The 14,544-nt window shown below is 40.3% G+C and overlaps 1 protein-coding gene across 1 annotated transcript in view; it reads left to right on the plus strand.

Annotated features, from left to right (window-relative positions):
- The window catches only part of UVSSA (UV stimulated scaffold protein A), a 59,818-nt gene that overhangs the window by 11,788 nt on the left and 33,486 nt on the right, over positions 1-14,544 (plus strand). Inside the window, exon 8 of the mRNA XM_066622407.1 lies at positions 10,451-10,562. Coding sequence (XP_066478504.1) covers positions 10,451-10,562 — 112 coding nt within the window. The remainder of the gene's footprint in view (positions 1-10,450; positions 10,563-14,544) is intronic.

The following is a 14,544-nucleotide window of genomic DNA, read 5'->3' on the forward strand; positions in this document are numbered from 1 at the left end:
AGCACTGCTATCAAGGTGAGAGCTTCAGATTGTTTACCGGAGGTGGAACGTGCTCAGGTTATATAATTGACCATTCGCTGTACTATATCCAAATAAACTTTTTCTAAATATGTATAGTATCATCAGGGCCTAACCAGAAGCTGGACCCAGGACAAACCAGCCTGTATGGGCCCCCCTTAACATTCTTTTAATCAGTTCTGGCTGAACCAGACAGGTGCTGAAGTGGTGCTCAGTTTTGCATCACCACCCCTTTCTTAAAAAATGCACATGCTGCCCAGCTCCTGTATTTAAGGTTTTGAGATCTGATACAATTTCAGGGCTTTGTAGATCAGCATCTTGCACTGCACCTGGAATCGAGCAAAGTTTGCATAACATATGTCTAGTGCTGTGCTTTTCATCTACTGGGCCATGGCACATTGGTGATCCGCAAATGGTCCACAGGTGTGCCACAGGAATTTGGGGGAAGGTTATTTATTAGTAAGGCTATTTGGGAAGGTGAAACTCCCCCCCCCCCGGTGCAGTGTCAATTGTGCCTAGTCAATTGTCAAGGCACACCATCAGGTTTGTTTGTTTGTTTTTTGGTCAATTTTAGCACTTTGTCAGTGTGCTGTGGGATGAAAAAGGTTGAAAATCACTGGTCTAGTATGTTCATTGTAGCCTATATATACATATAGCTGATCAACCATGTTCTTCAGAGGGTACTTCACATACAGGCTTTTATAACAGCAACAGCAATGTAGTTGAGACTAGCTCTGTATGGGTGCTTAGTCAGTTATTTCATAAAGTTCGTAAATGAGATTTGCTAGCTCAAAGGTGATGTGCACTATAAGGTGAATAGGGAGCAATTAGACAAAACAACTTGGTATGCAAAACAGATTATCTGGGTGTAGTGTTAAGCTGTAGTGTTAAGTTCCTGTTTGCCTCCACATGTGGATCAGGATAGGGAGCTCAGGTCCTGTTCCCATGACTGAATGTGTGAAACTCTGGTAATCACTCTAGTACAGAGTGATTGTACAAAGTACAATTCTGGTCTGATAAAGTTGGGTGCAAAGCTATAAACATGAATCTTACCATAAAGAGGGAGCACATAGCAAGATTTGCAAAAAAAAAGGAACAACAAAGACCAAGATGGCAGGCTTTCATTATCTACATTTTCTGTATGGAGAGCAGTGGTGTAGTGGTAAATTTTGAGATGCAGGAGCTTGTCATGATATCTTTCCAAAGCATATCCCTAGAAAAGCCATTTTCAACCCCTGTACCATGGCACACTGGTGTGCCGTGAATGGTCTGCAGGTGTGCCGCAGGAGATTGAGAGAAGGTCATTTGTTACTTGGACCTTTTGGGGGATGTGAGCCCCCGACCAACAGCATGGTGTGCCTTGTCAATTGTCAAAAAACCAATGGTGTGCCTTGACAATTTTTAGTACCTTGTCAGTGTGCCTTGAGACAAAAAGGTTGAAAATCACTGCCCTAGAACCATGTGTTCACTAGAATTTAATCATAGGTAAATTTGTTGATGAATGTAACCTTAGTGTAAAATGTACTATGTGTTATTTCTCAGGCAACCCTCGGGAAAAACAATGGCCAAGACATTAACTTATGTCAGCCGTTTTCAAACTCTCTTGGAGAGTTTGAGCCTCTCTAAGTCATTGCGGGGGCGGACGGGAGGCAGCAGGGTTGGGGGTTAGCGACAAGCGACAGTCACTCGGGGGCTGCAGGGGCTTGGCTGTACTTACCAGAGCCTCCTGCAGCCTCCCGGGGGTGCGGGGAGCCCTGTGCATCCTTCTGCAGGGCTCCCCAAAGCTTTGAAAGCAAAAGCAGAGCGATCGCACCCTGCCTCTGCTAAACCAGAAGTGGAGCACGATCGCTCCACTTTCACTTTTGAAGCTTTGGGGACACCTCCTTGCTGCCTCCTTGCTGCCCCTGCCCCCTAAGGGGAAAGAGGCCGGGGTCCTCAGGCTGGGGCATTGCAACGTCCCAGTTTGAAAACCCCTGACTTATGTCCTTAGGCAAATTTATCACTTTGCCTTCTCTTGAACCTGGTACAACTTCTCAGCTCAGGTTCTTTGAAAAAAGTTTCAAAGGCAGCATCTGATCACTCTTGCTTATGACATTGCCATTTCTGCTATAGAAGTCTTGGAACTCTGCTCTCCCTTGACTACACCCCTGCCAGAGAGGGTACTTGCTTGCATTACACATTTTGCAGTAAAATGGCCCCAATTATGTCTTTCTAGGTTAATTTGAGATATTTGTATGTGTTAAATGCAAGAGAATGGTGCAATTCAGTTGTGTATTGGAACTGTGAAGGAAAAAGGGTTGGTTGTCAGACTCTAATATCTTAATAAGACGCTATAACCCTCAGATATCATACAATCATTTGTGAAGGTTCTGCCACTCACCCTACCCTCTTACAATGGTAGTATATTGGACAATTTCTGTAAAATGTGTGAGAGCACCCTCGGAGTTTCTTAGTAGAACAACAGGGTACAAATGACTAATAATCTGGATTTATATCTGCTCTCAGAATATAGAGGTTTTCAGTTCCCACAATAGTGTTCACTTTAGAAAATGTATATAAAATGTTTTCTAGATGGTACATGACACTAGTAAAACTAGTAAAAATGAATCAGAACATATCAAAAGATGGTTGGAAGTGTAAATGTGAAGAAGGGACTTTTTATCATATGTGGTGGACATGTAAAAAAATGCAAGTATATTGGAAAATGGTAAGGAATCTAATACAAGAGATTGTTGGATTTAAGATACTGCTGAAACCAGAGTTATTTTTGCTTAGTATTACCTTAGATATTATAGATAAAGAAAATGATGTGTATTTAATTATTATGATATTGTTGTAGATGTCTAAGATAGGGCATTTAGATGAATATATTCTGTACATGATATATTATATAGGATATATGATAGATAAATGATATTAAGAGGCTAACTAGAAGAGGAACAAGATTAGAAGATATGTATTGATTGATTAGATATATTGACATATGATTGCCTGCACCCTCCAACGGTGTGTTTTTGTGTTGTGTATTGAGTTTGTATTTGTTATGTGTTTGTTTATATTTGTTTGTTTTTATTTTGGAAAATAATTTAAAAAATAGTGTTCACTTTAGTTCAAAGAGAGAGAAAATCTAACTGTTTACAGATTTGTTAATTCATAAATGTAAATGACATAAAAGGCAGAAAATAGACAAAGTTGTAAAAATTGCTGTTCCAGTAAGGTACTTTTGTTTTGCTTCATATTGTCAGTCATTTTAAAAGTGTGTTTATACTTGATTAATGAAGTGCATGCTTTGGTTACACAAATTATTCCTTACCTTCATTTAAGATGACTTGACTATATTTTACGTCATGGCTGAATTCAAAATGCATTCACATAAAGTTGCCCATATAAATTGGTTCCACTGTGGTAAGAATTAATTCCTTGGCCAAAAATCCTCTCTCCTCTAGGAAAAAATATTTAGCTGGCTGTGAGTAGATGCACATGAAATATTGGTATGGTGGAATAATTTGCAAGATCTTCCAGTGAGGGTATTAGCATATAAATAGCAGATGCAATGACGACCATCACAGCTGAGTACATTTAATTTTTAGTTTATAAGATAGAATGGGTTTTTAAATGCATAGTCATCAAGCCTGCTGAAAGACAAATGAAGTTTAGAGTTCACTTGTCTGAGGATGCCTTACATCATGTTAAAGGAAGAGAAACCAAGCCTGCCACACAAACACACCTGAAGGAAAAGGGTTTCTTGGCAAGAGAGAAGAGGATGAAAACTAACTGGGAACAAGGAATTTGGCTGCAAATTTTAATTACTCCAGATTCATTTGAGGTGTGGGTTTTCGATGTTCTCTCTCTGCTCCTCTACAGCCTTACAATATAAGCAGGCTGATCCAATGTTGTTGCTATGCTTTGTCAGCGTGCTTCTAGCACAGCATAGTTGGGTTCCAATATGCCCTCTTGAACCAAGTCAAAAGTGCAGTCACAGTAGTAGGAAGTAAAACTACACTGATCGAAATGTTGCTTATTACAAGTGCATCCATATTGTCTGTTGTGAAGAATTTTATATAGTGCTTTTCAACAACAAAAAAAAAGTTCACCAAAATGGTTTGTAGAGAAAATCAAATAACTAAATGGTTCCTTGTCCTGAAAGGCTCAGTCAAAGATGCAAAAGAAACACCAGCAAACAGCCAGTAGAAAGACACTGTACTGGGGTGGAAAGGGGCAGTTACTTTCCCCCTGATAAATAGAAGAGGAGCACCATTTGAAAAAGTGCTTATTTTCCCAGTTAGCAGGGACAAATTTCATGGGAAGTACTGATCAACATGTGGGCAGTGGTAGGAATGCCATGATGGTATCATGGAACCCAGTTCACACCCTCTTCCACACAGAACACACTAGCAGGCTGCTGGCAGAGTCCATAACACTTCCCCTGTAACTGGTATCCATAAACCAATGGTTTGGAGACTTGCACAGTGAGCCCATGGGCTGCAGCTACCCTAGAAAAGAGATCAATTCCTGCTAGAGGAGTTCAATCCCACCCCTACTATTGGTGGTATTTTTAAAATTGAAAGACAAGTGAAGCTAGTGTTGGTGTTTCTACAAGGAGAGCTATTTTTTGAGAGAGAAACCACAAAGATGAAAGAGAATAGACACTACAGCACAAAATCATTGGAAGTTGTCCTGTGAACTCCCTGGGAGCTCAGTATGGCAGAGAAATACAGGGGACATGTAAGATGTGACATATTGACATCTTGGGAATTTTGGAGGATTCACCCATTTCTTCCCAGTCCACAGGTATACACATTTGATCCCTGTTGTGTATATGCAAAGTTGAGCAGAAATGATTTAAGAAAACAGGTTTGTGGCCTAAAAAAGAACCAGAGATGGGTTGACAGAAATCAGTAGGAAGAGTGGTTGTCTTTAGATTGTGCCTACTTGAAAAGTGCTGCTGCTTTTTTTACTATTTAAATGTCTTTGTATATTAAGTGTGGGCCCACTGTAAAAATGATTAAGCAGTGTGCCATAATTTTGTTCACAGAATAACATGGTGAGTGAAGCTAGTGCAATCCCTGCATTAGTCTCTTGAATCATCTTCATTTTGGCTAGGAGTTTTAGCTCGCTTTCTTTCCTCGTTCAGACCTGAGTAGTCAGATTGTAAACAGAAATAGGAGCCCTTTAGGCTCATCCTGTGATGTGTGTCTTAACCAGCTGTTTACCAGATTGGAGTCCCACTGTGGTCTGTGTGTTCCAGCTGACATGTGGACTGGAGCAGGACCATGCCTCCTGCCCCAGCCTCACCTCCGCATTTTTGGAAGAATGTAAGAAAGAGCCCTGCATATATATACTGTACATATGATTGAGAATCCTGGCCAGGTTTCATGGTAGCACATGAGATGTTATGAATGCATGGCTTTCTTATGACCTGCTGGGTGTACGGGCTTAGAGCCAGTTGGTGCAAGAGTCAAGAGGGCTGTATTCTTTTCCAAGTCTCTTTTGCCCACTCCCCCCATTTTATGAGAGAGGGGATGAAATATATGCCAGCAATTTGAAGTAGTTTTGGTGTGGTTGTTTCAGAGAAAAGAACTTCAGGATAAACATGAAGCTACATGCTGGTATTCCCTTGGCTGCCGAAGAGGAGAAGTTTTGCTCCTTAATCTGGAAATTTTATTAACCCAGGACGTTTCCATAGTTGGTTTTGTTAAAACAAAGGAGAGAGAAATGTGTTTGTTTTAGTAAAGTACTATCTAGAGATCCTGTAGCTAGAGCAGTAATTTTTACTACTTAATGTATTTGCTTTGGCCTCCAGGTAGTTCAGGAGTCTATATCTAGGGTGCCCAAACCCCAGCCCTGGGGCCACTTGCCGCCCTTGAGGCCCCTCAATGCGGCCCTCAGGGAGCCTCCAGTCTCCAGTGAGCCTCTGGCCCCCCGGAGATTTGTTGGAGCCCGCACTGGCCCGATGCAACCGCTTTCAGTGTGAGGGCAACTGTTTGACCTTTCGCATGGGCTGTGGGATGAGGGCTTCCTCCACTGCTTGCTGTTTCACATCTGTGATGCAGTAGCAGCAACAAAGGAAATGCCAGCCTTGCTTTGTGCAAGGCCTTTTATAGGCCTTGAGCTATTTCAAGACCTACATTCATTCATATAAGTTCATCTTTAATATATTCATTTATGTAAATTTATTCAAATTTAAATGTAAATTAATTCTTTTTTTCCCCAGCCCCCCGACACAGTGTCAGAGAGGTGATGTGGCCCTCCTGCTAAAAACTTTGGACACCCCTGGTCTCTATCATTTAAGGCTAAAGATATTGTTTCCGTAAACTGAAGTTCTTGTTTCTGGGATGGTACAAAGACCAGGATTTTAAGTAGCATGCCCAAGAATTAGAATGCCTTATCCTGACTCTGGCAGTTAGGGCATACTGATTTATTTGCAGATTTTTTTTTTTTTTTGTAGAAACTTAGAAATGCAAGTGACTAAATTTAGTAGTAGATGAGCTTCATCTGAATGATCATTTATGTTGGTTTATGTTTTATACATCTGCAAACAGATAATTCAAAGTGACTCATTTGCCTGGCTCCGGTCATGGTTAAAAAGGTTGTATACAAGCTGGGAATGCACATTTGGATGCACCTCCTGTTGAAAACAATGCTGTGCAGATCAGTGGCACTGAGAATCAGAAGCACATTTTGGTGTGCTGTTGCATGCACATCAGACCCATGGCCATGTTTCCTGGTTCAGCAGGTGATACACACCTGAGGCTTGATTATGCATGTGGATCTCCTTAGCTGGATGGACCATGTGTTAAATGACACGTGTTTCTGCAAATGGACTTTGTAGCATTTGAAGCAGCCGTTGCTGAGGATTTAATCACATTCAACGCTGATTGGATTTCAAATTGTGCACTGAACCCAGATGCTGCAGGAGTGCAAAAACTTAGCTGAGTGAAATAGCAACTTATAAGAGTTATAAGAAAGACCATGTTATCAGAATATGTAGGTTTTAATGGGAAAGGGACCTAATACTACAAAGGAGAATAAGTATGTTTTTTTCAACTCAGTTTCAATAAGTAGCTGTTCAGTGGTACTTCCCACTGCATGCCCTTTATAAGCAATTATCTTTGCTTACAAATGAAGAAAAATATGTCTTGTTTAAATGATAGAGAAACAAGCCTTTTTATATCTGGGACCTGAGGGCTTAATTCCTCATTATTAGCTAAGCAGTTAAATATTTTTACAGGAAATAGGAATTTAATAATAAAAAAAATCCTCCATGAATCCAAGGGTGCAGGCAATAAGCATAATATTTTATGAAAATGACCCCCATATTTAAAATCTGGCATTATATGTTATGCATTGTAGCACCAAGTCCACATCTACCTTTTAGAAAATTAAAACACATAAATTCAGTTTAGTGTTTGATATGCACTGCACTAGCTGAAAGCTATAATGGCCCTAAAACCTTGGGTTGCTTTTCACCTTTCATAAATTCCTGGGTAGATTCTATACAAAAAATAATTTTCAGCTCCGTGGCTCATTGTTATTCAAACGTGATTGATTGTCGTCATTTACTCAGTGAGAAAGTTAAGTGCTCCTGTCATTTCCAAAGAGTATAATTGGGACGTTTCACAGGTCAGTGCTAGTGACAGGTTTCCCTTTTGATTAGTGTTGGACTGATAACAAAAATTACAGTTTCATATGATTAATGCTTCCTATAGCGCCTAAATGCACAGCTCATGGATTGTGCCTAAACAAAGTGAATTTGCATCTTATTATTTCTCTTCTCAACACCGCTTTGTAAGAATCTTAAAGTTTGAGACCCTGCAAGTGTACAGGAATGTTGGCACTCAGCTTTTTTTCTATACCAGGAACATGGCTTTGAGGCCTCTTAAACATATTGCCTTCTAAACTCTAGTTGTGTATCCATTCATAGCCAATATAAAATAAAATCTAGTAAACTTAAGACCCTTTAAAATGACATTTAACTTGTTCAGGTTTGCTTTCAGATTGCCGCCTATGGCTTCTGCCATATTCCGTCTACGGATTATAGTGAATGCAAATAAAATTTAGAGTGTGTTGAAATTTTTTACCATATGTCCTACATTTTGCCTCACATAACTTCCTTGTTAGTGATCACTAGTAAGACAATATTTCAATATTGTATTTTTGATTGGAAAAGAATTTTCTGAATTTATGCAAATACTAGCTTTTGCTTTTCCTATAACAGAATTAATTAATTCTGTCTTGTTCAGAATCTATCACCACTCAACTAAAATGCTTCATGAATACTTAGAACTGAGGGTTTTGACACCTGCCCTTTATGTAATTGGGCAAATAAGGAAAAACTCTGTCATGTATGGTAAGGTGTCATTGTCAGATAAAATTGAATGCTTTTATATAACCCCCCCTCGTTTGTATAGACTTCTGAATCCAAGTTCCATCCCCATCCAGTAATATATTTTCAATTTTAAAAGTCACTTCTGTGTTGTTGAAAGAAGTTGTGTGAAAAAAGGCAGTGGCTTCTGGATAAGAGAATTTGTTCTTGCGAGTGGAGCTAAAGTTTTGTTACTTAGAACAACCAAGAAAGGCATAGGATTCAAGGGGGATTTTCCATGTTGATCACTTTCTTGATCATCATTTCCTTACTATGCTTATTCCATCTTGATGGTTGCAGTACTATGCATTTGTAACCTTTGGGGAGCATGTTTAAAATACGCTTCAAGTTTTAGTATATCTTGGATGTAGAATCTCCATTCAGGCATATGGTTAGATTCATGAATTTAATGGCAAGGATTCTGCTGCAGTGGAAAATGGCATCTCACTCCCATAATTCTGTACAGTTATTGCAAATGTTTGCCTGAGCATTTAGAAGCATGCTATTGTACTTAGAGAAGTGTACTTCTCTAACTGCAAAAAAGGGGTTCTTGCCTATTACTTTTTTTTAAGGTTCTTGCCAGCTTCAGTGAGTAGTGGGCATGTGCAGTAAAATGGCTTAAAAAAAGTCTGCCTTATTAATTTTTAGAAACATTAATTCTAGAGACATAGAGACATTAGTATTTTAGAAAATGCCAGAATTGGGCATCTGCACTAAACGATACTATGAGGTCGTTGCAGAATTGTTTACTTGTAGGGGGTTTGAATTTAGCAATGCTGAAAGACTTTGCAGTTCACAGAGTGAAAATTAATGGATATAAAGTACACTGGTTCCCCAAATTATGGATGGCTGTTTCACCACTTTCACAGAGGTGCAGTACGTCCTTTGGTGGTGCTTTGTCACAGTCGCTATAGTACTGGGCTGGCAAGAACTGCATGTTTTGACTTAAGTAGAGACCTGTGGAACCAACGTTGGGCTGAAATGGCTTAAGCAGGGGACTTGGTGTCTAGCAATCTGTTAACCTTTTAATGTGCAGTTTTTCAATCCTCTTTATCCATTAAGAGTGTACTGCTTCTCCCTGTTGTTCATGCCCTGATAATTTTCAGTGATTTTTGTCATTAAAAGGTATAATCAGGAACACTGAAGGGAAAGATTACTTGCAATTCTTTTTCCCAGACTGCTGTTATATGATAAATTACAGTAAAATCCCAAAATGTCAAATAGGCATTTCAGGATTGTTCATGCCATGCCATTCATTGCAGAAACCCTGGGAATTTTACCATGTACTTGACAAAATCTGAACTGGAAGTAAAGGTGTCGTGTAAGTGGGAGGAAGGATTTCACTCTGTTTCAGATACTGAGGAAGGTGGTGCAGTTAATACGTAATTGAAAATATTGTTTTAACCAAGTTTTCGTTTAAATGTATTTTCTTTAAATATGGTGTCAGAGCTAAAGTTAAAGAAAAAATATAGTGGTAGATTTTCAGTGACTTAGGGCCGAGTCCTATCCAACTTTCCAGTGCCAATGCAGTTGTGTCAATGGGGCATCCTGCAGTGGGGGGCCAGTCACAGAAGTTTTCTCAAAGTAAGAGAACATTTGTTCCTTTACCTTAGGGCTGCACTGTGGCTGCATCAGTGCTGGAAAATTGGATAGGATTGGACCCTAAGGCTGCAATCCTATGCACACATACATGGGAATAAATTTCATTTAATATTGTGGAACTTACTTCTGAATACAGGATTGCACTGTAAATATAATAATAGAGCATTTTATAATAGGAGCGCTTCTTTAAGGGGGGGGTTCACTTACATACTATCTGCTGGATTATTTCACATTTCATCAAAAAGTTCACAAAACAGTTCACAGAAGATGATTCCCTGCCCCAAATAGCTCACAGTCTAAGTAGAAATGCAGGGAAGTTTATCAGCAATTAGCCACTGGAGGATGCTGTACTGGAGTCGCTGAATAGGAATAGTTGCTCTTCTGCTGTGAAATATAAGGCAGCTACCACTTTACAGTTAGTCGGGGCTATTTTTAATGTGTCTCTCATTTGACTTTTCTTTATAGGTGAAAGCTTTAGATGATGATGACGACGACGACGACGATGATGAGTTTGTAGAAGTGCCTGACAAGGAGGGCTATGAACCCTACATTCCAGACCACCTTCGTAAGGAGTACGGTGAGTTTGCCCAGCTGTGAAAAGCTTCATCCCCGCATGTTACTGCTGCAGTAAAGCAAACAAACAGCGATTATGAGGTAATAAAGTGATCAGTGGGGTGGGTAATCTTTCTGACTGCTGGGAGGAAATCATTACATAGGTAGAGGAGCAAGACTGGCTTTAGAAAAACAAATATTCTTTCAGAGGCAGCCTGAGTCAGGGGGTCCCTTTATTCGCTCATATTCCACGTTAGCTTTGATTCAAGAGCAAGCTCTGCGCATGAGAGCGTATCCGTTCTCTGGGTGTGTGCATGCACACTAGAAAGAAAAATAAATGATTATTAAGGTGCATTGTACAGGATTGATCTCAGTGGTTTCCTGCTGCCAATGATCACCTGATCTGAAAGGATAGAATTTGTATTTGTTACAAATGGTGTGCTTTACTACAAAGGGCTGATAAACCACACTCTGTGCTCAGAACATCTGCCCAAATCAAAGGGAATCATAACAAAGGTTGAGCAGCTCCTATTTGAGAAGAGAAATATTCCCATGGCTTTCATTCAAACATATTACTCTGCATTTTTAAATCCAAATGGTGTGGGGAGCATTTTGTTGAGTTTACCCCCAGTTCTTGTTAAGTGTCTTGCTTAATGATCCAGTCAAAAACATTTAAAAACATTCCGCCACAAGGGTTTGTTTGCTTCACACTTCAGAACACCATGGGACTTGCTGAAACGGTGTCCTGTGAAACCAAATATTTTTGTTCAAGTAGCTGGTTTTTCAGAGGTGTAACATTACTGCAGAAAAACCTGACTGTAGAATTTCATGTAAGTGACAGTGCTTGTTGCACAGAAACTTCTACTGTTCGTCAATGAGAGAGATGTCCAGAGAGAGAGATGACCAGAAGAAACCTTCGTTTTTAACTACTTCATCCTGCATACACCATCTGTCTTTTCTGAATGTGCATGGAGGAGTGCACTAACATTGGCATCATGTCTGGCCAGGGTTATGTGATTTAAGAAGATCTCTGTATATTTCAGTTCTCCAAAGCCACGGAGTTATCTTAAACATCCACCACCACCCCAACCATGAAACATGAGTCAAAATAAATTCTTGGCCCTCATGCATTTCTCCAAATCCCAACTGGAATGGCATTTTTGTAAAGATGTTCACATTCATTAATGAGCTTTAAAATTCTATACAGTCTGTTCTTTAGCTATCTAAAATTAACTACTGTTTACCTAAACCAAATAACCTGTTTTCGTTCTGTATACCTACACTTCTGTGAAAAGCAATTTAGTGAGATGAGTGGTAGTTTACTTTTTGTTACTGTTGCTAAAAAAAAAAAAAGCTCCAACACAGGTTAAATGTACCCCTTGATGGGCTGTGTTTTATCCAAGTATTATCTAGAGAGTGTGTGTACTGCTGTTCCCCATAGCATCTTGATCTTTAGGTTCTCCCAGAACAGCTTTAGGACGCAATCCTAAGTGTGCCTTGGGCCGCTGCTGCAGCCTCCTGGAGGTGTGGGGAGCCCTGTGTGACCGTCCGCAGTGCTTCCCAGCCTTTAGAAAGTGAAAGCAGAGCGATTGCACCCTGCCTCCGCAAAACTGGAAGTGGAGCACGATTGCTCCACTTTCACTTTTTCAAGGCTGGGGAGTCCTGCGGAGGGTCGTGCAGGGCTCCCCATACCCCCAGGAGGCTGCTGCAGGGACTGATAAGTAAATGCCAGTCCCTGCAGCCCCCTTAGCAACGCGATTCTGTGGATTGCGTTGCCGCCTTCCCCCGCCCCTTAAGGGGAAAGAGTCCAGGGCCCTCTGGCTGATACCCTAATTTGAGAAGCCTTGCTTTAGGGGGGTGATCTTTGGCTTCAGGATAGCGCAAAGGAAGAGAAAACTTTCCCCACTTTCCCCTCTTCTTGTGTCATGGTCCTAACTGGGTCTGTGCTCCTGTCACCCCCCCTCGCAGAACTTTTTAGCAGATCAGAGATGCTTCCACTAGGGAGCATACCTCTGTTGCCTGTATTTGCATGCACATCTGGTTTGGCCTCTCAAACTCTGCAGATATCTCTCTCTGTTACTTTAAAAATATTTTTTGTACTTCATATTTAAAATTTCATTAACTACATAAAGTTTTAAAACATCATCTGTATATCTGTATTTAAAATATCTGCCGGGGGGGGGGGTTTGTATACAAACATGAGAGGTTCACACCCTCTTCCACCTTGGGGTCATTCTGCCATTTGGGCAGGATGCCCTGTTTGGGAACAGCCTAGCCTTAGAGCTTAAGGCAGGGGCTAAAGAGGGGGTTTCATCACCCATACTCCTCTTCTGCCCAATCAGGGAAGGTCACAACCCCCAGGAGGGGAGACAAATTACTTTGTCTTTTTCCTTCAGCTGCTAGCCCCTGACTACCTCATCATGACCACCTCCTTTTGATATGCTTCTCTCTGCTTGCAGGGCCTTATCTTTTCCTGTTCCTTCCTTTCTCCCTGTCTTCCCCCAACTCTCCTACTTCCTCATTCATTCTCTCTGCATCCCCAGCCCCCTCATGTTTATGTTGTGAGAGGGAAAGAGCACTTCCACCTTCTCAAGGTAGGGACAGGTTGGCTTGGCTCACCTTAAGCAGCTACTGGGGGCTAGCAGGGAAGATCTCTCGAGTAGAAGCTCCATTCGCATTCCTGGCCCAGCTGTCCTACTGAGCACAAGCAGTTGGTGGAGAGAGCTGGATGTTGGGCGAGTAGCTCAGTTGCATGGAGCCCGCATGTGATTGCTTTTGTTCATGCAGAGCTCAGAGGGCAAACCGCACCAGTGAGTCCAATATTAGACCTCTTCCATTGGTTTGGCTTTTAACCAATTGATTTGGTTAATTGCTTTCACAGAAATAAGTGTTTACATTGTGAGAGGTCATTCCTTTATTTGAGAAGATTCTGAAGAAAAGGGGAATATTTCTCTTACTTGGGAGAAATTACAGTATAGTGTGCACAAGTTCATTTGAGCAGTGAGTGGCTGTCTGTTATCTCTAAAACTGAGAATATAGAACATGCAGTAACACAGCAGAGCCCAAAATGAACATGTTCAAAATCCTTTAGTGTTGTGGAAGGTGGAGATTTAAAACTTGTGTTGAGACTGATTTTAACTGATCACTGTCTGATTTAGTCCTTGTTCAGAGAAAAACACCTGTATTTTGTGTTGAAAGGAAAACTGTGCTTGTTTTGGATTCAACTAAAATGAAAGATTGACCTTATTTTCCCCTATCAAATTTGATACAGGTAAGAGAGCCAACATTGCAGTGCATTATAGCAGACCCTTGGAGAGTCCAAAATCATTATCCTCAGCCCCACTTATTAATCGAGAGAAATTCTAAGATGTGATTAAAGCTTTCATTGATTGATGACACCAATTAATCAATTAAAACTTGCAGTCCTAATTTAACAATGATGTTTGGAGCTTTCCACTCTGTGTCATCTTCACTTTCATGCTCATAAGAATGAGCTTTGTTCAAGATTCTGACTTACTCCTAACAGGGAATACAGTGAAGCTGGACAGCCTTATTTTTAATTAATTTTTGTACTACTGTTGCTTTTGAATGGAACCAAACCTCTTCATAAATCAGTAGAATGAATTTTTCCACAGTGATATTTTTTCTCTCCTATGCTTCGTTTGTGGCAATTAGTATTTAAGAGAGGTGGAATTAGAGACATCACAGTCCATATTTAGTAGAGTTATGAAATATAGATTTCTTTTTTAAAAAAATTAGCACATTCTGAGGTATTTCACATTGAATGTATCCTGTGATGTAAAGCAAAGTGTATTTAAAGAAGTTTTTTGAAATATTAGGATAACTTCTGCTCTTAGTTTGCAGGATTGTGAGTTAGGAAGAAATATGGAGCCTTCATCAGACATAGTCCTGATTTATAGCAATATAGAATCCATTTCCCGACTAATTTGTGTGTACCTTCTTAGGAACCAAAATTATTTTAAAATAGAAGTATTCCTAGCATTTTT

Source organism: Tiliqua scincoides, chromosome 3, assembly GCF_035046505.1.
Source record: "Tiliqua scincoides isolate rTilSci1 chromosome 3, rTilSci1.hap2, whole genome shotgun sequence".
Classification (NCBI taxonomy): Eukaryota; Metazoa; Chordata; class Lepidosauria; order Squamata; family Scincidae; genus Tiliqua; species Tiliqua scincoides.